The sequence below is a fragment of the Phoenix dactylifera genome, chromosome 7 (genome assembly GCF_009389715.1).
Source record: "Phoenix dactylifera cultivar Barhee BC4 chromosome 7, palm_55x_up_171113_PBpolish2nd_filt_p, whole genome shotgun sequence".
In the NCBI taxonomy this organism is placed as follows: Eukaryota; Viridiplantae; Streptophyta; class Magnoliopsida; order Arecales; family Arecaceae; genus Phoenix; species Phoenix dactylifera.
In genome coordinates, this window is record NC_052398.1 from 7297024 (window position 1) to 7324765 (window position 27742).

The following is a 27742-nucleotide window of genomic DNA, read 5'->3' on the forward strand; positions in this document are numbered from 1 at the left end:
CATTGCAATGTAAATACTCTTCTCTTCGTATTTAGTAAAAATAATGCATATATCAAAGAAGCATGTATAAAATTTGTTTTTCTCGTTATTTAAACATGTCATAATATTCATTCAAATATTCAAATTTTGTTATAGAAAAAGGGAGTATAGTTATAGATAGAGATAACGATTTAATTTCAGGCTGACCTTCACTTTAAAACATTCAATCAAAATATCAAGTTTTATTGGGTTTATAATCAACCACTCCAAAAAAGAAGGCTAGTTATTAACATTCGATATTACGATGCAGAACCTAAAAACTTCACCCATAGGTCTTGCTACAAATGATGATTTTTTAATTATACATGTTTAATTTTCCGAGACAGAAGAAGCATGAAGAAATAAGGGGTGGTTAGATGTAATCTTATCAAATATGGCATGTCCTTTGAACCATGCATAGATAAGAAGAAAAATTAGTATGACAACATCCAACTAAATACCATGTAGCCATGCTTATTGATTCGTATTTGTTAACTTATACCATGTAGCCATTATATATAACTCGGTATAAAATACAAGGATAATTATAGCCAAACTCATGTAACTTATAGTGCAATTTAGTTCCCAATAAATATTTTTTTATAAAATCATATAATGCTAGATGCTATAAATGGAGAATGACTCTGGCATTTAATCAAACATTCAAAAGATAAGGTTGGCTTGCAGGTTATTATGGCCGGTATTAAATGTTCACGCACGTAGATGGCAGGACCCACTATGGAATGAAATTTCTAACATGCTAACTCCATTTTTTGGTATAATTTGCCATGGCTATCTACTAGCGTAGCATTTCTCTTGCAACAACAAACATTTTTTTTTTTATCCTTGACATAGATGGATGTCCCAATTTAAAACCCACCATTCCTCTTTTGAAAAAGATGGGCAGCAATGATTAAAAATTTCATCTGCATTGCCAACCATGGATGTCTCCTCTCTTATATTTAAATTTCATGAGGACTAGGCAAGCCGACTAGGATAATGATGTGCTCAATCTTTTCCACTTATGGACCTAAAGTATCCACCCATATGCAGGTTGACCAATATATGAGCTCATTGGGTGCAGACCAAGTGGGCAGGCCAAGCCCGGTCCCACTAACAACTCTGAAGTCTGATCCATGATCTTTCGGGAAGTAACACCGCTAGGATAGATCTAATTCTAGTTTAACTCGAATTTTTCGAAGTTTTTAGTTCTTACCACTCCTCGGTCCCCAGCCGCTTCCCCCAATCCCTTCCCCACCATACAGAAGGCGCCAGCGCACCAAATTTCAGAACTCCGTGAAACGCTCGGCTCGATTAATTAGCTACCAAGTCTTCTTAGCGGGGACAACGCAACGTTCCGGGCGATCTATTCTTCCTTTACTTTTCTTCCGCTTATTTACTCATTTCTCGTTGCCCTTCCCTCTCTTGTCCACGCCCTCTGTTCTATTCTAGCTCTCGGGGAGCAGCAGGACCCAGGCGACCGCAAGGGCGGTGACGGGATCCCCCCTTTCTCTCTCTCCTCTATCTCTCGTTCTTTGGCTTCTCCCTTCCCTTCGTCTCGATCCCATCTCCCATCCCTAGTTCTTCCCTCTTTTCCTCGATAGATCCCTGGATCCGCCCTCGTCTGCTTTCCTCTCGCTGTCTTTTTCTCCTGGGAATCCCAGATCCGGATCCCTTCCCTCCGATCGGGCTCCGGAGCGGCATCTGGGCGGTTCTTGGCTGGCGCGGGTGACGGTTTCTTTGTCAAGGATCCAGATCTCTTTTTCTTGAGGTGCCATGGAGGCGATGGAGGAGCTGATGCAGCTCTCCGAGGCCATGATGCAGGGTGCATCTCTTCTCGCTGATGAGGACCCGGATGAACCCTCTTCCAAGAGGAACTCGACCTTCCTCAACGTCGTAGCCCTCGGCAATGTGGTAAGTCTGGTTCTTTTCGCCTAATCATGTCTTCTTTTCGCTCTTTGGTGTGGTGTTTGCCTTCTTTGAATGCTTTGGCTGATCTTGGAGAGGGATAATGAGCAATTGGGTTCTAAATTTCAAGATTTTGTCTCTCTCGTCCGTCAAGCTTTTTCCCGGTACCTGGAATGCTAGAATTGTCATAAAGGCATTGTTTTTCTCTGATTTGTTTTTTTGAATACACGTGGTGCTCTCCAGGGTGCAGGAAAATCGGCAGTCTTGAACAGTTTGATCGGACACCCGGTCCTGGTATGCTAAATCTGGTACTTGGTTTCCAAATATTTTGTTAAATTTCATGTCAATTTTTGATCCGGTCCAGTAGTCAACTTCCTTATTTGGTGCAGCCCACGGGAGAAAATGGTGCCACTCGAGCGCCCATCTGCATTGATTTGCAGAGGGACGGCTCACTGAACAGCAGGTCAATAATCTTGCAAATAGACAGCAAATCCCAGCAGGTTTCTGCAAGTGAGATCTCTTAACTCCATGTAACATGCCGTTAACCATTTTTTTGCTGCTGGGTCTTTTCTTTTTGAACTGTGATTATTATAAGTGGGAATCTTATGGTTCATTTTATCTCTGCCGTACCATTTACAAGACCTAGAATTTATTACAATAAGCTGCTTATATTTCCCTAGTATGATGTTTTGTGTGGTTTTTTTAATGTTTAGGTGCCCTTAGACATTCTTTACAAGATAGGTTGAGCAAGGGAACAGGGATCCATAGCTCTGGAAAGAGCCGTGGAGATGAAATATATTTGAAGCTACGTACTAGTACAGGTTTGTCATTAATCTCCTTTTCATCGTGTTTCTTTCTAAAAATTTCTTTCCAATGCGTTATGGGTTTAAGCCAATCTAAAATTTTCTCACATGGCAAAAGTTCTTTGGTAGGCCGTTCTCAGTTATAGATTTTAGGAATAAAAAACCAAATTTGCTGATGAAAACAGCTATATAATGTTACAACTATGAAGACGATATTTATGCTAATCATGATTGGGCTATGTGAAAATGAAGATTTTCAGATTATTATCTCATTTTCTATATGTTCTTTGCTGCATATTCCCAATGGTCTTTGTCCCCCTGATGTTATTCAAGGTATTCTCTAATTTAGGAATCAGAGTTTGTTTTTACATCATATACATGCTTGCCTCTGATATCGAATTCTCTTGCCTTTCAAGTTATAACTCTGTCCTGACAATCTGATTGCAAAATCAATTTTTCAATGCCTGCATATTTGATCCAAAATCTGATCATCAGGCTGCTATCAAGGTGATCGATCCTACTACAATGGTAGTAGCATGTAGGAACACCAAATGACATGACATGCTTCAACAATATGAGCAAGTTATGAACCAACATGAGGAAAGGTTGGTCATCTCAATAAAGACATGTTGAATCTCTTGATCAAGATGTTTAGGGCTTGCATCATATCGCTTGATCGAAAAATGTTTTGATAAGCTCTAAATGGAGGTTTTGAAAGTAGCAGCCTTCTTGATAACTTTGAAGTTTGACGAATATAATCCAATCTGAGTGCCAAGAAGGGCTGAAATTAGATTTTTATTATTAGTTTAAGAAACAAAATGAGCTTTTGAAACTTTGGAAGGGGTCTACTATTCAACTAGAACTTCACCGGGGTTTAAACTTTAAACTGTTGATAAATTAATATCTCAAATTTTACTGTCAAACTAATTTTCGGATTAAGAATTGTAAAATCTTACCCTACAAATTTCTGAACATCAAGAAGTCATGCAGGTTCGGATTTAAAAGACGAGAAAGTGCTGGTTTGGACTTAACATATGGATTTCTAATTAAGGGTGTACTAGTTTCAAACCACATGACAGTGAGTGTTGTTTTTTTGAGTAGATGGATAAAGGTCACTTATTTCTGAAATGCTGGATTAAAACTAGTCAATTTTCAAAAGGAGTCCTTTTGATCGTGGATACTTGTATTTAAGTTTTCATAGGTCCACAGAACATGTTTGAATCTGACTCTCAAGCTTGAAAGGGAGTTAATTTGGGTTAGAAATTTTAATGATTTTAATATAACATTCATGGTGAGAATATAGAAGTGGCATCACTATCTGAATTGAGAAAGATTTAACTTGCTTGCCCGAAATTAAGGGGATGACACATGATGGAGTTGAATAGAAGAGGCAAATCAAGGGTGAGGAAAAGGTAAGCTTGCTACATAGGACAGGATGACTGCCCTACCGAAGGTCCTTATTTTCATATGGACCATCTACAATCACTTGATGTCAGGTTTCATTGTCTATATTATGGTTCTGACTTCTGAGCATGTTCTGACTGCTACCATTTGGCCTTATCTGGTTCATCAATGATGATTTATCATGTTTAAGCTTCTGACAATTGAAGTAACATTGTGAAGTCCCGTTGATTGAGGAGAGGACTCAATGACAAAATATTATATGCAGGACTTTGTTGCAAGAATCAAGGTTTTTATTGAAGCCGAATGGACAACATAGACCTGCTAGATAGAAAGTTCAAAAGTGAATGCATTTGAAATAGTTGATGAATACTCAAACTTTGCCTTAAGTGGAGACTGGTCTTGATTGTTGCTTAATGTTTTTAAAGATGAGTGGAGAGCACTAGAAAGAGTGAAGACAAATTGCCCTCTATGATGGAGTAAAATGGTGATATATGCATGTGCATATGTGTGTGTATCTGTCCAAAGGTAATTGTGGACTTATTTTTTTTTTTTTGGCTAAGACGGACATTTCACACTATTCTAGTGTGAATACATCCAAAAAAAAATCAAAACGTAACATATCCTGAAAGACCCTCGGAGCAAGCATCATGTCAGTCCAGAGTGCACCATCAGAGTGGTCAGCCACGAAAGAGGCCACCCAATTCGCAGCTTGTTTGCCTCTCGGTAGATGTGCATTGCTGCAAAAAAAGGTACTCCTCGCCAAGCTCCAAATGTCCTGAAGCGGGGGGTGAGTACCCCCTCTCTAGCACGTCTTTGGATCCAACCAATTACCATAGCAGAGTTGCCCTCAACCAGGATGAAGTTAGGTCTTAGAGTGCGTCGAGCGTAACTAACATTGGCCCAAGCAGCCTTCAGCTCCGCTCCTGGAATTGAGGTGCCGAATATCGGGTTACTGTTAGCTGCTATGAATCTGGAATCTGGTTCAGACTTGGGTTTACATCGACCTGGTCTGAGCATATATATATATATAATATAATATAATATAATATAATATAATATAATTGTGGACTTTATTGAGTAGAAAAAAGCTTGAAGTTTTGTAGTTTGCTTTTTCTTATGACTGTTAACTAGAGTCATGGCTGTGATCATTCACTTTTAGTTCTACTGGTTTATGGTTTGAGCTATAAGTCTTTCTTATGCCATTCGTTGTTAAAAGTTGGACTGTTCAGATATTTCTGCTGCGTATTGAAATTCATTTCTTATTGTGGTTCCTAAGGCCAAAACTGCTCATTCTTGATTATTTGGTGTTCTCTGAAACTATGGTCTTCTTTAGAATATAACTCACAGAAGCTTGGAATGTGCTTCGACCAACTCAGGTTAATAAACACTTCCAGCAATATCTATCTGTTTATTACATTAGAATCATTCGAAGAGAATTGATTTCTGGTCTTTTCTGTTTTCTCACATTAAAATATATTGTACTAAAAGAATTAATACAGTTTGTTATATGTTTAATATTGCACATTTGACAATTCTGTAATTAGAGAAAAACAGGTACGTGATTAAGAGAAGCCTACTTCTGACGTGATAAAACCTGACCACCTGCTTATGCATGTCTTCTATCAACTTATTTTGTATTTATCATGTTGGCTTCAACACATGCATGTGTTTATGATAACATTTTTTGGTAGATTGTGTTTTTTCTGTATGTGCAGTTTTTCATATTGCACCACCTGCTTTTTGGTGATTATTCTAAATAACTTGTTTTTCTTTTTTCCCCAGCTCCTCCTTTGAAATTGATTGATCTACCTGGATTAGACCAGCGGGCCATGGATGAGTCAGTTGTATGTTGCTATATATATCCCTTTCATCTTTTTTAATAATCAAGTGGATCTGATGGATGTCTATTTACTATTATAGCGTCAGCTGATGCATGAAAGATAAAAATGAAAAAAATAAAATAGATGCTTAATGTGAATGTGCATTGATCAATAGGACTATGGTTTTGAAATTGCTTGACATGCTTACTGGAATTTTTTGCCTGAAAAATCATTTTAAAAATTAAACAAGCTTACTGCAATGGCTTATTATTGTTTTTCTTTGGTCTTATGCGTTGGGTGATGGGGTGAATTTTCTTGTTCCAGGTCAGTGACTATGCTGCACGTAATGATGCAATACTGCTAGTTATTGTGCCAGCTGCCCAGGCACCTGAAATTTCTTCATCTCGATCTCTTAGGCTAGCTAAGGAATTTGATGCAGATGGTTGGAACTATGACCTGTGATCTTTATGTTGATCTTGGCTGTCCTGCACTTCTATTTTCATTTCCCTGTGCATTTATATGGCTGTTCTTTTCTGTGTTACTTTTAGGGACCAGAACAATTGGTGTCATTAGTAAAATTGATCAAGCTGCTGGAGACCAGAAGAATCTTGCGGCTGTTCAAGCCCTTCTACTAAATCAAGGTCCACCAAAAACATCTGATATTCCATGGGTTGCTCTGATTGGACAATCTGTATCTATTGCTTCAGCGCAAGCTGGATCAGTTGGCTCTGAAAGCTCTCTTGAAACTGCATGGCGTGCTGAGAGTGAAAGCCTTAGATCTATACTGACTGGAGCTCCCCAAAGCAAGCTTGGCAGAGTAGCTTTAGTAGATACACTCGCCAAACAGATACGCAAGCGGATGAAAGTCAGGCTCCCAAATCTACTCTCTGGGTAGAAATTCCTTTCTGATGCTTCCTTGCTTGCTATCTAGTTGCAGAACTGAAATTGTTCAGCCTTTTTTTAAAATTTGTATCTAATTTTGGGGTTATGTCTCAATGTGGCTATCTAGTTTTATAATGGATGCTTCATGCAGTTCAAATAAAGATGCCTATATCTAGTTACACAAATGAAATTATTGAGTATTTCTGTTCTCATGTATCCAATTGTTGGGGGTTTGTGTCTCAATGTGGCTATTTAGTTTTATAATGTATGTTTCATGCAGTTCCAATAATGATGCCTCTGGGTAGTTTCTTTTTCATCTCATTGAAAAATGATTATTTATGCTAGCTTTTAGGAAGTTAATTGATAAAATTACTAATAAGACCAAGAATCTCTTTTTAAGCTCTTAAGTATACGCCAATCAGTTGATGCTTATACATAACTTATTGCTGAATTATATATATATATATATATATATTTATATATATATTAACTAATTTGAATTAACCCCCTTATGTTATCATAAACTTTGGCAGGCTACAGGGTAAGTCTCAGATAGTTCAAGATGAATTAGTAAGACTTGGCGAACAGATGGTAGATAGTGCTGAAGGAACCAGGGCACTTGCTTTGGAGCTTTGCCGAGAATTCGAAGATAAGTTTCTCCAGCATATTATGAGTGGTGAGGTTAGTAGCTTTACGTATTGCCTTTCATTTTGTTTTTTTCAGCAAACTAAGAAAGAGAGATGTTGCATGATGTTTTAGGATTATCCACTGTATTCAGACACAATGAACAGTTTTATTTAAGATTTTATATATTGTCGTTGGACACAATGAACAATTTTCTATGTACCTTGACTGAGAATGTTAAGAACTGGATACATACTTCCTCAGTTTCTAGCAACAAGAAGTATGATCATATAAAGTAGTTCTCTCAAACTGCATCTTTCATCTACAGGGAACAGGTTGGAAAGTTGTTGCAAGTTTTGAAGGGAATTTTCCTAACAGGATCAAGCAGCTTCCATTGGACAGACATTTTGACATCAACAATGTCAAAAGGGTAACATTACCTTTATGTTTATCCTAATCTACCATAAATAACTTCTCTAATATTTTATTTAATTTCTTTACTTTTATAAATTAATGTCTGTCCTGGGTTCTAGATTGTGTTGGAAGCTGATGGTTATCAACCATATCTAATATCTCCTGAGAAAGGTTTACGATCTTTGATTAAAGGAGTCCTGGAACTTGCAAAAGAACCATCACGCCTCTGTGTAGATGAGGTAAACTGATAAATTGTTTTGAAAGGCTATTCTAGCTTGTTGTTCAGAATACAAGTTTTGCTTTTTGTATATCCTCTAAGCAGCTATTGCGAGATCTTGAATTTTTCTGTTTTATCATGTATATCTGTTCTCCCCTCATAATCCAATTATATGATGGTTGTCTTGGCATATGTTCTCGCTAGTAAAGCCTCAAAAGGCTTAGCAACTTTATCCTTTTATTGTAAGAACATGCTTTTCCTTCTAAAATCTTTAGCCTTTTTTACGGTGCCTTTTTTCTCCTGTTGTGAGAGGCTAAAATTGTTTCATTATTATCAAATGTTCCTCCATCTTTGAATTATTTTATTTTATATGGCTTCAATTTTCCATCAAGAAATAACCCAGAGTTCTCAATTGTCATTTGCATAGAAACTATCTTGATGTAAACATGCCCCTTGCTTGATTAGTCTTAAGTCTTAACAAATTACCACTGCATTTAATGTTTTTTTTCCTTTTTCCTTGTTTCATAAGGTACACCGTGTATTGATAGATATAATTTCTGCTGCTGCAAATGCTACACCAGGGCTTGGAAGATACCCTCCATTTAAGCGTGAGGTAGCCTTGATGTCTTATTTAGTTTGATTCAAATTGTGCACTGCACAGGTCAATCAGTTGATTTGGTTATCATTATGATTTTTCATTGTAAAATTCAAAAGATGATATTTTATTTCATTTTTCCATAAGGTTATTGCGATTGCGTCAGCTGCTTTAGATGGTTTCAAAAACGAGGCCAAAAAAATGGTGGTTGCATTAGTTGATATGGAACGTGCTTTTGTTCCTCCTCAACACTTTATCCGCTTAGTGCAGAGGAGGTTTGTCTAATTTGGCTTGATAATAATAAATTTGTTCTTATTTTTTGGTAAACTGCATTTGCATGTTGATATCAAGTTACATGTTTTTGTTATCCTCTAGATTAAGATTTTGGTTGCTAGGTGTAGTTATCCTATATTTTTCCTCGTTATGTTTAAGCATTTGTAGCTTTAGCTTGAATGAGGTATCTTCAACATTTCTCTTGGGTACAATTTGATGTATAATAGTACAGGCAGGTCGCGAAATGCTTTAAAATTGCTTTTAGGCAAGGTCGGCGGAACCGTCCCGAATCGGGTGGCTCTGGCCGACTCGAGCTGTATTGATGGCTCACCGGTATAGTTCCGGCAATGGAAACGAGACCCATTGCCGGAGCCAGAGAAGAAGAAGGAAAGAGAGCGAGCGGGGGAGGGAGGGAAAGAGAGAGATGGCGGACGCCGGCGGAGGGCCGCAGGGGGCCGAGGGAAGCCGCCCTCCGCCGGTGTTTGCCTCCCTCCCTCTCTCCCCCTTCTCTCTCTCTCTCTTTTCCTCTCTCCCACGTATCGTGCCCTCGCTCGTCGGTACAGGCTCGGCACGAGCCGTACCGAGTCGTCTCGTTGGAGAACTGGTGCAGTGCCCGGTACTGATTCCTCAAACCTTGCTTCCAGAAATATTTGGCTAAGCATTTGGCAATCTAAATAAGATATGATATATTTACTTGACAAAGTACTGAGATAGTTCTCCAAATAAAATTTGTAGGGCAATGCTTGGGTTGGGAAAGTAGTATGTATGTATTTAAAACAGCAACTGGAGATTGAGTGTCTTTAGGGTTCATTTGGGTTAGGTTGGGGTTGTAGGTGTTATTGTGGTTAATTTTGGTTAAAGAAGTTCCCATCATGTTATTCATGCCGTTAGCATTTAATGATGCATTTCTTGGCATCATACTGTATTATATGGTGTTAGTTAGATATTGTAAGACTCAACAAGAACAATGTAAGCATGCCTTCATGGGCTTACCCATGTAGTTGGTATTTGCCACATGTTGTGCTATTGATAGTACCTCATAGTAATAGGTGATGCAGTAAAGTGTCTATTGGTGCTTATTAAACTACTTGGCACTTGAGCAAAGTAGTTACTTATTAATAGATAAGTTATGGTGGTTCGAGGAGGGAGTGCCTCCAATTGCATGCAATAGGGCCCTGCTGTCAGGTCATAATAAAAGAACCATGCCTTCCAAGTTCTTTTCTCTAGGAAGGATAAAGTTAGGAATGAGCAGTTTATATGAGCCTTAAGAGAGCGGCACTAATATAGGAGAAAATGGTAGAGAATAGTTGAGATGAACGGCATGTTTGGTGAAGACTTAATGAAGCCCGTGTTAGCGGTGGTTTTTGAATATTTTTCATAGGGCGCAGAAGGAGGGAATGATCCAAGGTAACATAATGGAAGTTGCGAGAAAAATGATTTAGTAAAGCTAGTAATGACACTTGGAGTTATGATACTACAACTGGCTCCTAGTATATTATATATATCACTAAAATGGAGGCTCAACTTGTGAAGAGCTCTCCATTCGCCCATGGACATGCCCATAGTAGCAATGTTGTTAATACAATAATTTATTTTGGATAATAAGTAGGGCTCTTATTTGATGCATTTTTATTTGACTATATTAATAATATCATTAATATAGTTCTTTATTTTGGATAATAAATAGGGCTCTTATTTAATATGTTTGTTTATTTTGGACAGTTTATTTTGGATAGTTTATTAAATGTATGAATGTAGTCATTCATCAAACTCTCTACTCTTCATGAGAAATAATCATATTCATCAAAAATTTCTTGCTCTTAATAAGTTTAGGAAATCTTTATACCTTCCCTCTTGATAAATAAATTTCTTATTTTTGATAAATGAATCCCATATACACATTATTTAGTGTTATAAGAGTTAGTTTTGATGTCACTAACATCCATTATTTTCATTTGCATCATTTTTTTAATTAAATATTGTTTTTGAAGTTCAATTTTTTGCATCAATTTTTCTCTATAAGAAATTGTATAGTTCGAGAAATAATATTTTTTAAATATCAAGTGAAAGGTGATTAAAAAATACCACAGTCATTTTTTTATCATTATCGATTACTATTAGAATAGTCATAATAATAATATTTTTGAATATCAAATTAATAAAATAATATATGTTGTAGCAAATAACTGTTGTTATTTGCTCTTATAGCTGATACAAGAGGAAGATAGGCCTATAATGGTGACTTATTAATAAATCTCTGTTATATGTGAGTATTATATTATCTGTTTTTGTAATGATAATTGAGTATAAATGATAGATAATGGAGTATGTTACTATTAGTATCAATTATATGCATACAAATTATGCTTGTATAATTCATATAAGTATAGTTGATGCTTATCTAACTAAAATAGATAAGTATTATACTTATCTAAACTAATATTACTATATCAGTTTAGATGTTTGATGGGAGTTTCTGCTTAGCCCTCATTAAAGTTTATTGTTTAATATGCAATAAAAATTTGGCTATTGAAACTAAGGTTTTAATCCTGTGGGATGGGGGCGTCCTAATTTCTCCATGAAACCGGATGCCCTATTATCCCACCCCGTCCCGCCGACAGCCCCAATTGAGAATCCCATAGGTACCCTCCGTTTCTCCCCCCCTTCTTCTTTCCTTTCCTTTTTTTTTCTTTTCCTTCTTTCTTTCTTTTCTTCTTTCTTCTTTCCTTCCTCTTTCCTTACCTTCCTTCCTTTTTTCCTCTTCTTACGCTCCCTTATCCCTTCCTTTGCTTCTTTCTTTCTTTCCTTTATCTTCTTCCTCTTTCCCTTCTTCCTTCTTTCCGTTCTTTCTTTTTTTTCTTCTCCCTTCACTTTTTTCTTTCCTTTTTCTTCTTCTTTCCTTTCACTTTTTCATTTTCTTCATCTTTCCGTCCTTTCCTTCCTTTTTTCTTCTTCTTTCCCTGCATGGATGGGTTTTGTAGTTCCGACCTCATTCTGGTCCTGTTTTCTCACAAGAGCAGAATGGGATGATCGGGGCGCCTCTTGTCCTGGCATAACTTAAAACCTTGATTGAAACCTTCTAACTTTTATAATTTGCTATATTGTTATATAGTTTTTTAAGAACAATTGGAAAGAGGAGAAAAAACCATACCATGCACATCGCATGAGGTCGATATTGGTGACATTGGTATTAGTAATGAGAGTTTTTTAACAAAAGCTCAGGTTGTGCAAAGTTCTCTATTCACTATGTAGATGCCGGTATTAATAACGAGAGTTTTTACTAAGTCATCATTAAGGTTGATTGCTTATGTGCAACAAAAAAATGGTCATAGAAACTTTCTATTTATTATATTTTAGTATATTTATTGTGCAATAGATATTAATATTTTTGGTATTAATATGCTTGGCAATCATTAAAGCTCGTTGCTTAATATCCAATAGAAATTTGACTATTGAAGCCTTGTATTTATTATAACTTGTTAAATTATCATATTGCATTTTAAGAATAATTGAAAAAGGAGAAATAACCATACCTTGTGCATCTTGTGGGGCTAATATTACTGATGTCAGCATTAATGATGAGTTTCTGCATGGAGTCTTTTGTGCAAAGTTTTCTTTTTGCCATGTGGATGCCAGCATTAATGACAAGTTTCTGTTCGGCCATCATTAAATTCTTTGCTTAATGTACAATAGAAATATGGCTATTTAAGCTTATTACATTATTATATTGCATCTTAAGAATAATTCGAAAAAGGAGAAAATCGTAACCTGTGCATCACATGGGGACAATATTCATGATACTGGTTTTTGTGACGAGAGTTTCTCCATAGAGATTGCATATGCAGAGTTCTTCTCTCACGGTATGGACATTAATATCAATGACAAGAATTTTTGCTTGGCCATCATTAGAGTTCATTAATGTGCAATAGGATTTTGATTATTGAAGCCTTTTATTTAATATAATTTGTTAAATTGATATGTTGCATTTCATGAACATGCTAGTGCCCCATGCATCGCGTGGGATATATGCTAGTGCATGTTATATATATAATGGAGTCTTAGCTTGTAGAGCTCTCTATTCACCACGTGGACATCATATTAATGATGTTGATATTAATATGCTGGTTATCATTAAAGTTCATTGCTTAATTATATCAATAATGCCAGTATTTATGTATTTAGTGTACTGATCATCATTAAAGTTCATTGCTTAACCTGCAACGGATATTAATGATGTATGTATTAAGTTACTTAGCCATCATTTAAGTTCACTACTTAATATGCAATAAGATTTTAGCTATTGAAGTCTTCTATTCATTATAATTTATTATGTTGTTATATACTTATATTACATTTCAAGAATAGCTGGAAAAAAGGAAAAATCGTACCTCGCTCATCGCGCCGTTTTGATATGAACAATGCCAGTATTAACGACAGAAGTTTTTGTAGGAAGGCCGAGCTTGTGTAGAGTTTTTCATTTGCCATGTGAATGCTAATGTCAATTATGCCGGAATTAATGATGGGTATTTTTGCTCGGCCACTCAGCTTATGCAAAGTTCTCCATTCATCATGTGAAAGTCGGTATTAATGTGCTAGCTCTAAACAAAATTCATTGCTTAATATGTAAGAGACATTAATAATGCAGGTATTAATGTGCTTAGGCATCATTACAGTTCATTGCTTAATGTGTAACAAAAATTTGGCTATTGAAGCTTTTTATTTATTATAATTTGTTACATTGTTATATTGTTTTTAAAATAGTTGGAAAAGAGAGAACCATACCCCATGCTTCGTGCGAGGCCGTTAATAATGGGAGTTTCTACACAGAGGCCGAACTTGTGCAGAGTTCTTCACTCGCCATATGGATGTCGGTATCAATGATGTTGGTACTAATGATAAAAGTTTATGTTCGGCCATCATGAAAGTTCATTACTTATGTGCGACAAAAATAAGCTAGTAAATCTTTTTTCATTATAATATGCTACATAACAATATTGCATTTCTATTAGAAGGAGAAAAAACTGCATCACGTGTATTGCGCGAGTTTTATGCTAGTTCAATTGATTAGTGAATCAAGATTTGAAATCTCGATCAAACCTTGCTATATTGCATGCTATATCAACCAAATTTGGCATGTTGGTATGATTGGGTTTGGCAAACTGTCAGTATATACAGGTGGTGTGTGGCACTGCATCAATATGTGAACGATATGGGGTGTGTGTGTGTGTGTGTGTGTGTGGGTGGGTGGGGGGATACGGCAAGATTTCAGACATTATCACAAGTAAAGATTTGATAAAATCTTCCGCAAAGGTGGCATAGTTATATTAGAATCATATTGGCTCTTATCGTTCAACCTTGAGCCATGAAAGCTGTCCACAGAGACTTAATGCCTTCTAAATATTTTTGTGTTACATCTGAGTCTCTCACTAACATAGCTAGGAAAAGAAAAACAGACTTGACCTGAATTCCTCTGATGCTGACACTCTAAAATTGAGCATCAGCTCATTTAAAAGGTATGCTAAATAATAAATTTTTATATAGAAAATACATGAGTAAATGATACTTTTTTGATAATTGTGGATACATTTTCGTTATTTAGTAAATTCATAACATTTGCATACGTCGCATGCATGATTAATTATATTTCAATGGACTGAAGATGCGGCTTAGCTTAAAAATGATTTTAGTGTTTGCCTTTTTCCTCTGTATGGGGGCAAAAATGTGGCTTTCTATTCCTTTGAAGTTGGACAGTTCAACATGAACACGAGAATACTTAATTCACCACTTCCATTAATATGATGGTAGTTTGTGGCTTAAAGTAATTGATATGGTCTTATTTGTTTGTTGTTGTGCTAATAATTGCATGCATTTGAGATGTTTCATCATCTGTAATTTAATTAGATTGATTCAACCTGATGTTTAGGTGTTTGCTATGCAAGTTTTACTTAAAAAAAAGATGGCCAAGAGTACAAATTATTTATTTATTGAAAATTTATCTTTGTTGTCTTTATATTCATATAATCACTCTGTTCAGTAAACATATCTTTGCTGTCTTTATTATCTCTTATCATTAGCATTCTTTAGTAGGATTTTTGGTTCGCTCTGTTTTTCTTTTCACTTATATGGACATTTATAAGTAACAACATTGACTTCCACTTGTCCAGTATGAACTTCCTCTGCTGCCTGTTTTGATGTTCTGATGTTTATAAGAAGTGGTAACCATGGATAATTTTGGTCGAACAGTGTCAGTCTTTATTGCCCATCTTCTACTTATAAATAAAAATATTTATTTAAGGAAAATGATAATAAATATGAGTAACCATGACCATTTTATAATTTTTGATTTTGATCATGGAAAGATCAAAAGGCTAATTCAAAATAACAGGAAACAGATTGATATCAATTGCAAGAGTGTGGGACATCTTTCATTTTCTTATACAAGCAGTTAATCATTTGTAATCTTCACACCAGAATGGATAGGCAGCGCCGTGAGGAAGAGCTGAAAAACCGATCATCTAAGAAGGGGCAAGAGGCTGAACAAGCCATCCTAAACAGAGTGAGTTTACTTTTCATTATTCTATCATGCACGTGTACTTTGAGTGCTTGTATGTTTTTTATTAGTTGAAGAAACAATTGATGATATATTCGCTTATGTTGCTAATGTTATAGTTATTTGTGTTCTTTTTCTCCATTATTGATATTTATCTATGGTTTCTAGGCAACAAGCCCTCAAACGGGATCACAACAAACTGGAGGTAGTTTGAAATCGATGAAAGAGAAGTCTGGTCAAGCTGATAAGGATGCAAAAGAGGGATCGAATTTGCAGGTTGCTGGGGCCTAGTGGAGAAATTACAGCAGGTATGTACACCAGCTCCTGAATGTTTTGCTTAGTTCAACTGATGTTGATTCATACATCTCATGATTATCTTGCTTTGACCTCATATCAGACCATGTGCTGTCAAATACACAAGTACTAGATATTCAATACAAGACACAATCTGATAAGAGTCAGAACTTTCATGGTTCATCGTTAGGGCTGCAAATGGGTTGTGTTGACCTATGATCTGACCTTATTAAACTTAACCCAATCTGTTTTTGGAGATCCATGGATTAGTTGGGTTAAAAAGTGGATCCTATTTGGCAAATGGGTCGAGTCTGGATTCTGTATTTCTTGGCCTGATCAACCCGTACCAAATCCAGCCTGATCCGGAAACCTGAATTATATAAAACCCCTTCTCCTTCACCTTAAATGTTTTCTTAGTTTATTGAATTAACCTTATTTAAACTGATTCCTCTTTATTCAACTTAATAACCCCATCCCCTCACATGCTTTTACATAATTATATTTAGGCATTTCTTGTTTATTTTGGTAGATTCTTATTTATAAATTCTCAAGTATATTGAGATCTTGATTTGTAATATTCTTTAGCATATGAATATTTAGTTGTTAAAATTATAGTGTGTAAACATGTAGTTGGTGAGCTTTGACGTAATGCTATGGTTTCTCTATTGCAAAGTTCGCAATCTCAATACTATTCCCTGTATGGATACCATCGTGGTATAGTGTCGGTATACCTTGTAGAAAGGTCAATTTGGCATATTGATACTTGGTACGCCCTTGTATTATGTACTAGTTTGGTATTGGTACAGTACGTACGCCTTATATGCACTAGTAAGGATCCGTATGATGCACCATGCTCCATCATAACCTGAACGTCACGGGTTTGAAACATAGAAACTATCTCTCTGCATGTGAGGTAAGCCTACATATATCTTACCTTTCTTAGACCTTGTAATGGTGCGAGCCTTGTGCACTGGACCGTCTTTTGTGTGTTTAAACTTCTACCTTAAGAATGATCACTTTCTTGGTTCAAATTTAAAAGTTTTTTGAATGAAATTCACGTTCAAGTTTGCTTTTTAGTTTTATTTAAAAAAGTTATGATTTTATATTTAATCATTAACTATTATATTTTAGCTATAAAATAATAGCTAAACTTTTGACCTAAATTGTAGAACTGGGGCTAGAATTGGGCTAGGCTGAGCTACATGCTTGCGGAAGCTTGACCTAGAAATTTCTTTGAGCTTCGAGCTAGCTTAAGCTCGAAATTTCTTTCCAAATTCTAGCTCGAAATCCAATTAGGCCCAACCCTAATAAGCTCGTTTAGGTTCAAAGGCTGGGCCTGAGCCAAATTTGCCCAATTGACCCAAAATCATTTGGCCCAGAATGCTCGGCCTAACCTGAAAGACTCATGGCAGAAGATTCTAATCATGGTTTGTCAAATTGTGGTGAATTGGCCGGTTTGGGACATACCGAACCAAACTAATGAGGTTTTGGCATGGTTCAGGTTTTAAAACACAACGGGGTCGATTCGCTCCTTAAACATATCCCCCATCTATTAAACCACTTGCGGCCTGAATCGCACATTTCGACCCCCTTCCCTTAGGCTGCTCACGATTGTCCACCCCTATTGCCCATGTTCCAGTAAGTCGCTCTCTCCTCTCCCTCTCCCTCTCCCTCTCCATCCTCCCTTTCTCTCTCCCCCTCCCTCTCTCTCTCTCAGGGTTACGGTTTTCCTCGCCCTTCCCCTTCCTCCCTCTCTCTTCCTCTCTCCTTTTCTCCCTCTTCCCCTCCCTCTCCAGCTCTCTGTGTTGGTACGCCAGGAACAACACGGTAAGGGCTCGTAATATGTTGAATCGGTCGCCAGCTGGTACCCCCTCCAGTACCGGTTCAAAAAATCTTGATTCGAATAATGAAATTAGGCGAGGATCAGGCCGATTCTTGGCTCGGCCTTCGAGCCAAAAGTCAAGCTTGACTTCAGTAACATGGCAGATTTGGGCCAAGCAATGGCTCGAGCCTTGTTCAAAATTTATTGAGGCCCTATTTTTAGGCCTAAGCCCGACCTTAAAGGCCTAGCCTTAGGCTTGATTAGAAGCCGACCTGGCTTGGACCCAATTCCTTCCCTATGTAGACTTGATCGGCACGATCCCGACCCAAATCCGATGAATACTTTTCATACTTGACCATGACCCAACCTGAATGATCCGTTGGGTCTGAAATCTATTTCATGGTCTTGACCCGACCCAGCCTGATCAACCATTTGATTGGGTCTAGCTCCAAAATCAAGACTTGAAGATGAAACCAGGTTAGGTCTGGGTCAAGTATACCCTGATCCAACCTGAACCTTTTGTAGCCGATTACCATTCAAGATTACAATTGCAATTTTGATCTGTAATTTTAACTACCGAAACCCAATAAAATTCACCGGATGGAAGAGTCGTAATTCATGATAGTAAAAAACAACTGGAAGCTGGTGATAGGATATGGTAATCTGTGTAACTGGGAACACCATCATCGCACTTGAGCATAATATTATGGGAATAGAAAACAAAGTTTCAAACGTAACTTGCTTTAAAGTTCATTTGCATTCTCAAGGCTTTCAATTTTGCATGTGTACCCCTATAAATTTGCAAGTTACATTAATGCCCTTTCAAATATGTTTTTTTCCCCTTTTTTGTATGAATGCTCTTACCAGTTGATGCAGTTTGCATTTTAAGTAAATGTATTTACATGGATTAGTAGGAACTGTTGGAAGGATTGCAGGCTAAGAAAAGTCAGCAGGCTAAGAAAAGTCAGCAAACAATTTATGATTAGCTTTTTTTTTTTTTGATGGACATGATTGGCCTGTTTCAAACTATGATGTAGAATATAAGGGATAAATTCTAGGTTTGAGTATAAAGGGATAAAATTAAGGGAAGATTAAATGCTAAACAACATGAGTATTGAACAAAAGAAGGTTAGAAATATAGCCTTGGAGTTCTCTAGCAAATAAAAGGGTGGCAGTAAGTGGATAAACAATGTTTAGAAGAGTAAGGATAAGGAGTGGTACCTCATTAAAGAGAGGGAGATCTAAGCACATTAGCAGGTCTCTCCTGTATGAAATTGATTTAACTGCTAGATTTGCTAAATATCAACTTTACCTGATTTTTAAGAAGTAATTAAGATAACAACGTGTTCTAATTGTTCAGATAAAAGCTAGGGCTGAAAACATATCAGACAGGGAATAAATATCGGAAGCGCATTGGGGTCTGATGATCATGGGTCCTTGAACCCATTCTGATAAGCATGTATAACACAAATCACGTGAGATGGACATGAGCAAGACATCAAAAGCTATTACAAGCATGATGATGCTGCTCCAAGGGTCCATTGTGCATTATGCCAATAAATGGTCTCATGAGTATCGGACTTGACTCTCTGTATCTTATCCAGTATTCCAGTTTTATTTGGTGGATATAAATGCAGATGCGGGTATTTATTGGATGCTAAAATTTGTCTCTCTACCTGGACTTGCATATGAATTACTTACTGGCAAGGCCTATTTTAGTTCAATATAAATATGGATTAAATTGACCGAACATGAGTATTATCTACATTTATCTTAGCCAAATGTGGATATAAAATGTCTTTAGTTAATACTGGCATAATCAGGGAGTATTTGTAATTATTTTAAATGTATGTATACATGTATGAAAACTATTATTACTTTGTGCTTTTTTATGGTATCGTGGGTAATATATGTACTATATTATATTACCAAAAGTCAAAAACCCATTTTTCCCATCTAACCTGGAGAATCAATGATAAAGTTGTGCTGCCAGAAAGGTGAAATAACTTCGCTCCTGGTTAATGCTGGTTAAGGGTAGTTTATTCTGGGCTAGCCCATGAAGTCTGGGACCATTTATTGTGACCAGATGTGGCTTTTATTGCCTGCACAGTTGTATTGACGTAAGAATAAATATAGTTGTTGCTTCTTCATTTGCTTCCAGGTTTCTTGTTGAAAAAAAGTGCAAAAACAAATGGCTGGAGCAAACGATGGTTTGTTCTAAATGAGAAAAGTGGAAAGGTTAGTAAAATGTTGTTTCTACCTATATAAAGACTATAAGGACACACAACATATATAGCATCTATCTTACCTTTGATGACAAGCTCCTATCTCCCCTATTCTCCCCTCTCTCTCTCTCTCTCTCTGTGTGTTATGATGGGATTGGTCTTAACTATAATTCTTGATTCAGCTTGGGTACACCAAGAAACAAGAGGAGAGACATTTTCGTGGTGTCATCACTTTAGAGGTATGGCTTTTTTGTTGTTATTTATTTCACATGAAGCTTAGCCTTAAAATTGTTTTTGGCTTCTTGCTTTTTGCTTCTGCATGTTTCTTAGGAGCCACTTTAGTTTTACTAGCATGCCAGAACTTAATTTCATCAATGCAATATTAGCATTTGTGCATTAAACTGGCATCCTTTTCTCTGACGCATACACACTTCATATGGGTGTGTATATATATGTTTGTATGTGTATATGTATACGTAGATGGATAATTTATATGTATGTATGTGTTTGTATATGTATAACCTTTTTGTGGCAGATAAAACAAAATAATAATGTATAGAATTAAATCTGTAGTACATGTCATGTAGATTTGTTGGAACTGGATATGAAAATGAGGCTTCGGTTGAAATGGATGGCCGATTTTGTTTGCTTGCTATGCACAAGAAAGAAAGGTACAATGACAAGGGAGTTGGGTTGATAAAGTTGAATTGGTGCTGTTTCTAGGGTGTTTGGTGATTGGAGCATGCCTCTAAGGGAAATTTTATAAAATGCAAATGAGACATGGTGCTGTATGAAGCTAGGCAATAAAGAAGCAATAAATATACAAGATACATGTGTCCGCGATGAGAATCTTGAGATATGAACATGGTAAAACAAAATGGGTTAAGTAGAAGAATGCATAAATTGGAGAAAACGTTGCACCCATTAAGGAGGAATGTTGGAGAATTGGTCTATGGTTTTGACATGTGCAAAAAAAGATTAAGGATAGAAGCGGATAAGATGCCAATGCTAGGTGATCTGAGAAATACTTTCGACGAACTGCTACTAAGATCCATTTTATCTTATGGCATCAAGTTATGAATCGATTAATCCTCCATGGCAGTTGGCCCTGCTTGTGGAGATTATTTAAGGTTTCAGTCATGATTTTGGTGTTTGGCTAAAGAAGATGACAGAACTCTCTGAGTAAGGCAATCACATCTATGGAAGAGATTGGCAAGTGATGAGCCAATGTTCTATAGGCAGTATTCCAAAACTTCTGGGTTGATCATGGGAGAAAGGCCTTAATAGAGCTATCAGAAAATGTAACTTGAGCTGTAAGTGTTGAATGGGTATAGTGTTATAATAGACTAATAGTCCATGTCTTGGGAGAATAACCTCCTTATCCCTGCTAAGGTCATCCTTTGCTCATGTGCTTATATCTTTGTTGTTCAATAGATAATGCAGAGTTAATTTCAAGTAGTAATTAGGTTTTGTATCCCTTGATGGCATCCATTTTCAAAATATTTACTAGTTATACCTTTTATAGTGGACACTTGAGAGACCTGTCCTGCAAGTATTCTGTTACCTGAAATGTTCCATAGTCAATGGTTTCTAATCGCTAGGAAACCCTTGCACCATTGAAATGAAGGAACGACATGGACAAAGATGAAGAAATGGAACGAAAAGCTGAAAAAATTTAAAAGAAGAATTTGTACTGCTGTGGTGGTGCTTCCACCAACTTGGATGTCTATTATGATGTCAGGTATCCTTATTTGTTTGGGGAGATATAAAATGATACAACATGATATTCCTACTTTGTACACTAGATAGCTTTGTCGGTATATATGTTAGAGCTATTTACTTTTAATCTGTTTTATGCTTTAGATCATTAAGGCAGCCTTTGCTTCAGGAACAAAGAAGGCTTGACATAAGCCTTATGCCTGCCAAACAGCCTTAGCAAATAGGCGTAAACGAATAGGCATAAACAAGGAATAGTTATTCCGCTCAAACAAACTTATGTTGCACATAACTAATCCAAGGGATATAGTTTAGTGCAAAAAATGAGTATGAAAATAGTTTGGAAGTTTGGGGTGTATGTGGGTTAAATGTATTTGAGTAACATTAATGATCTGTTTTGTGTAAATATTTTATAAGATCTCTAATTTGTGGTAAAATTCTAACTAATTCCCTTATTGTGTTTAAATAAGTACTTTAGGATCTAGTTTGGGCTAGGGCTTAGAAGTGGTTGCAGGGCTTAGGAAAGTCCATATGGTATCTGGGGGTTGTCTGCAATAACATTATAAAATATTTCTTGAACATAATATATTGTCTAGCCACAATGCATAGACCATTGAGATAGACCATTCAACATTGTTTATTGAGATTGAAATTTTAGAAAACACATGCAATCTAAGGTTTAATTAACTTGGAAACTCTGTAACCATGGATGGGCATAAACTGTCTCATGCTATTGAATTTTCTTTTATTTGGTTTTAAGATATTTTAGTTGATATAGATCATGACAAACAGTTTGCGTGATATTTTTGTTGCTTGCAATAACATCATAGCATGACTGCATTTTATATTTTATCAAACTTCGCATTGTGTCAATATATGAATAGTTCAGAAGTCTGATTATCAAGCAAGGTCCAGTGCAGAGAATATGTATTTAATTGCTGAGGTGAATGTGTGGTCCAACAGAGTGGTGAAGAGTCAACTGAGATGCTATAGGAGTGTCCAGAGAATTCTTAGACGAGGTTATACTAGGGGAATGGTTGAAGGATCGGAATAGAGGAGGGAAAGGCCTAAAATACCATGAAGGAATATTGTAATAATAGACTCTTGCAATATTGTTTCCAGCTGCTTGTTCCGATGTCAAGCCTTGAAAATTCATATCAGTGATCAAACTGGAACAAGAAGCCATAATAATTATTAAATTGCAGCGAATGCTCATAAACTTATTGTAGCTTTAAATTCTGCAGAAGATGTCAAAGATACTGATGGAACATAGAGCAATTAATTATTAGTTTCATTTGAAATGAAGAAGAAATCTCTCTGATTAAAATGTATAGAAAGGGACTGCTTCTTGGTGATACTGAATATCATAATCTGTTGCCAAGAACACATTATATGCAAATGAGGCATATTGTGGAGAAGTATTCAAAGTTACCGTCTTACTAGCCTACTTTGCTACAATCATGTTATGGCATACACCTTAGTTCTATTTTTGGCAGTGTTTTGGCTTTTATGCTTAGTCTTGTGACTTCTGCAGGAATGTAATATTGAAGAGGTTTCAGATGAGGATGAGCCCCCTAAAAGTAAAAAGGAATTGAAAAAAGAGAATGGACCAGATTCAGGAAAAGGCCCTCGTCTTGTGTTCAAGATAACTAGCAAGGTTCCATATAAAACTGTTCTAAAAGGTAGATTTTCATTTAATATCCAAACTTATGTACTCTCCTGGAGGAAATCCACTTCTCTTGTTTTCTTGATATAGTCAAGTTTATCTGCTTATCTTGCAGCTCACAGTGCTGTTTTGCTGAAGGCTGAGAGTATGGCTGAAAAAATTGAATGGATGGATAAGATAAGAAATGTTATTCAATCTTCTAAGAGAGCTTCTTCCAAAGGTACACCTGCTTCTGAAGGTGGTCCATCCATTAGGCAAAGCCACTCAGACGGTTCCCTAGTAAGTTCAGACCTGATGCCACTTGTTTGTTTGAAACTTATGCTGCTGGAAACCTTATAATATTGGAAATTTTTAAGCTATTTTATACTTAAAGGCAAACAAAATTCACAATAGGTTCTAATTGATATCATAGTTACATTGAAGTGTCAACGTATGTCAATCAACGATTTGTTACTCTTAGATGTTTCCTCATTATTCTGCATGTATGCTTAAACCTATTCAATCACGTGATTTGAATAGGTTTTAAGGTGTCCAGTGTAACTTATTTGTATGCTCTTTTAGGACACCTTGTCCAGAAGACCTGCTGATCCTGAAGAAGAACTTAGATGGATGTCTCAAGAAGTTCGTGGTTATGTGGAAGCTGTTTTGAACAGTCTTGCAGCAAATGTTCCAAAGGCAAGCATTATAACTTCATGTTCTCTAATTGATTGTTTTTGGGGTCTTTCAAGGTCCTATATTAGTTTTTGATTGAGCAGGCTGTTGTGCTTTGCCAAGTGGAGAAAGCAAAGGAAGAAATGCTGAATCAGCTATACAGCTCTGTAAGGTTGGTTATTTGTCTTGTCTGAACATGCATGTGAATGTTGAAAAGAATGACATCTAGTCTGTTTAAGTTCTGTTTTGAGATACTCTGACACCAAATCTGTTTGTGTTCCCATAATCCATCTAACAAGTTCTTTTAATTCAACTGGTCTGGTTGATGTACCGTTGCCCCAGGGTTGTTGTATAGCCACCAATAGTCACATAAGATATCTGGATGTAACTGTAGATATAGTTACTCAGATTATTGCATATATGCAAGTTTCCACATGTTCTCATGCAAGCATTATGTTTCTGCACTCTTTGTTCATGCGTACGTGCAGTTTCATGCTTTCACGTGAGTCCTTGTCTTATGGTTTTACTTTAGCTGCAGGTTTTAGTGGCTTGCAGTTAACAAATGGACCAGTATGCAAACCACTGAACTCTACTTCTAAGTTCACTCTGTGTGCGCTAATAGAAGGTGCACATGATGTGCCATCCAGCAAAGCTGTGCCCATATTGCTACAGGGCATGTCATATGGTTAGAGTTTACTCCAAGCATTGATGGTTTGAGCTTCCTTATTATTTCTCAGTTAGGGTTTATCATTTCTTAGTGGGTAAGGGTTATAATGTAATCAGAATTGGATTTCATTGGTGGTGGAGTAACAAAAAGATCAAGCAGTATCTAACAAAGCAGAAATGATTTTTGAGGCTCAGTTGACCATACCTAAGTGAACAGTATCCAAAGATGTCTTCATTGGTCATGATACTCGTTGCATTTTTGGACTTAATTGCCTGTGATGATCATCTGAATATGGATCCATCCTAATGGATGTTCTTTGCTGTTACTGTATGTTCCGATTAAAGGCAAAATATATTTGGTAATTTCAGTAGAGGTTGCCTGAGTAATTGCTTTCTAATCAAAACTTTTCCCTTATCTGCTATGGCCAGTGCTCAAAGTACAGCACGGATTGAAGAACTTCTCCAAGAGGACCAAAATGTCAAACGTAAGCGAGAACGGTTCCAAAGGCAGTCATCTCTCCTCTCTAAACTTACTCGCCAGCTTAGCATCCATGACAACCGTGCAGCTGCTGCTAGCTGGTCCGATGGTGGCACTGGAGCAGGTAAGCTGATTTTAAAGTTCTTCGTATTTGTCATTGGTGTAGCCCATGGGGACTGCGTCCTACCTGGACGGACCATATGATGTTTGCTTAGCAAAAAAGAAAAAACAAAAGGAAAAAAGAAAAGGAAAAAAAATGCATTTTTGTATCTGTAACATCGTTGGGGCGACTCCGTGTCTTCAGGACTTTGAAAATGGTGTTTGATTTTTATAATTATTATGTAAATATACCTAGTCTTCTGACTTGGATATTGTTGTTCAACAACTAACTAGTAGCATTTTTCTTTTTACCTGATCTATTTGATTGCGGATTATAGTTCCATATAAACGATTAAATCCAAATATGAAATGAGTCATGTGAACCTCAATTCAGTTTTGGCATGCTATTTGTCTATATATACTCCCTTGGACCATGCTGTCTAATCATTGATTGATTGTGACTGAAATATTTCGCAGAGAGCAGCCCAAGAACCCCTAGTCGCCCGGGTGATGAATGGAGGTCTGCATTCGATGCTGCAGCAAATGGGTCGTTCAGTGAGTCGAGGTCCAACAGCATCAATGGTCACAGCCGGCATTATAGTGACCCAGCACAAAATGGCGACGCAAACTCTGGCAGCCGTCGCACACCAAATCGGTTGCCACCCCCACCACCACAGGGGAGTTCATCAATGTACAAATACTAGGCGACCAGATTGGCATCTTATACCTCTGGTATTCTTGTTGGATGCTCGTTTCCTTTGGACTGTTGAGCTCCAAAAGGAGGAAAAAATTTAAAAAAATAGATCGATGATGTGTACCCACCAACATGAGGATCCCGATCCTTGTATAGGAGTACCTATTTTTTCCCCAGCATCTTGGGATTTCGATGTATGGCTTTGTAATTTTTCTTTTGGGATGCTAGTTTTCGTTGTATTGTTTTTTTTTTCAATTTATTTGGGTGCCATTTATTTTTCTTTAGTTTCTTTTTCAGCATGAGTTTTTGTCATTAATGCAGTGAATGAAAGGGGAGCGGTTAGGGGTACAGTACGGATGCGATTCGCATTCTCTTGGAGGACATCAACTTCAACCGGGTTTGTTGCAGCTGACGACATCGCTCAGCCTTTCATGAGGTGATGGATTCCGCTGACCCCCGTGCGGTGATGTTTGTAAAATAGCATATTTTTCACCATACGCTCTTTATAAACGAGACCTGAACGAACTTAAATCAAAATCCTGAGAAACATGGACATCTGAATTAAAATTTTGAATATTCTATAAATATACCATAAATTATCACCTAACTCCAACACATTTCTCGTGTCGGTATAGGAAATATCCATCTTATACCAGGTTGCAAGAAGAAGGATTCAAGTTGCGTTGTACCAAAACAAATCTAACAAACTCTGCAGCCCCAAACGAACTTGAAAGATGCTATAGTTCATTTAGGGGGTAGATTTGGCTTCCTGAAAGCTAACTGAATTAAGTTTCTCAAATGGTCTAAATTCATTTTTACTCAAAAAAAATGATATGGACTCCTTTCTGATAACCAAACCGTGTCGTTCCCTTCTTTTTCTGTTGAATTATTTGCACAAATTCTACGACTGGGACTACCTGTAGGACCTAGATACTTGCATGCTGCATAGGAAGAATGAGTCTATGTTATAAATTACATTATGAACACTTAATAACATAATAATAGAATGAAACGATGTTTTTGATATTTTATAATTAATACTATAATATTGTAATATATTATAATATTATATATATTTACAATAAAAAAATAATATTATTTTGATCTTATAAATAATTATTAAAATTATACTATTATCTATAATTTTATTATAGACTACTGCTTAATTCAACTCAACTAAGCCTTCATGGCAAGATATTTAGATATCGAGCCATTACTTACTATTTCAACTTTTACCTCTTTTAATTTCTTTGACATATATCAAATTATTCATTCACATTGGTGCATCCCCTGATCTATGTTGATTGATTTATATATATAAAAGAAATGAAAAGGTATAGAACTGAAAGAATACAGACAGAAATTCTTTTCACATTTTCGGTTGATGGGTGTTGCTGGAAATTGGACCCGGGGGCAATCTTCGGTCGAGGGAGAGGGAGCTGCGGGTCACCACGGCGGGGCGGCGACCAGTCGGCGGGCGGCGTCCTCCGTCTGGGGTGGCCGGAGAGAGGGAGCTGGGGGTCCTCACGGCGGGGCAGCGATCCGTCACCGGGCGGCGTCCTCCGTCTGGGTGCCTGCAGACAAACCGGTGGCCGGGTTTTCCGGCGCCGGCCCTCCGACGCTCAAGTCAGGGAGGGGGCAGATAGTGTAAGGAGGAGATGAACAGTGCTTGTAAGGCGCGGAATTTCCCAACCCCCTCCTGAGAAGCCAAGGCTTCCTTTTATAGGTGGGGGTCGGTTTACCTGTGATGTAACAGGGCGAGGCCATAGTACGGCTCGGCATGTGGCTCAGGTCGGCGCACGGTCAGGCGAATCATTGTACTAATGTCGGCGGTGAGGGCGTCGTACGACCCGAACCAGTACGCTACCAGGCGAATTATTGCATTGGTGTCGGAGGTATGGCCGAGATCAGAGACTTATCATG

At 37.1% G+C, this 27742-nt stretch overlaps 1 protein-coding gene across 1 annotated transcript; it reads left to right on the forward strand.

The window, feature by feature from the left end:
- The first annotated feature begins 1402 nt into the window (after positions 1 to 1402).
- On the forward strand, positions 1403 to 26103 carry LOC103706447 (dynamin-2A-like). Its single transcript, XM_008790543.4, is given in 23 exon segments — positions 1403 to 1932; positions 2170 to 2220; positions 2316 to 2436; positions 2640 to 2747; positions 5916 to 5977; positions 6278 to 6395; positions 6502 to 6844; positions 7369 to 7516; positions 7788 to 7889; positions 7993 to 8112; positions 8620 to 8703; positions 8833 to 8960; positions 15430 to 15514; positions 15677 to 15790; positions 15792 to 15816; positions 19786 to 19862; positions 20032 to 20088; positions 23100 to 23247; positions 23347 to 23510; positions 23793 to 23906; positions 23987 to 24054; positions 24978 to 25150; positions 25603 to 26103. Coding segments are annotated over 23 exon segments (2775 nt in total). The 5' UTR covers positions 1403 to 1794; the 3' UTR covers positions 25830 to 26103.
- Positions 26104 to 27742: the final 1639 nt, after the last annotated feature.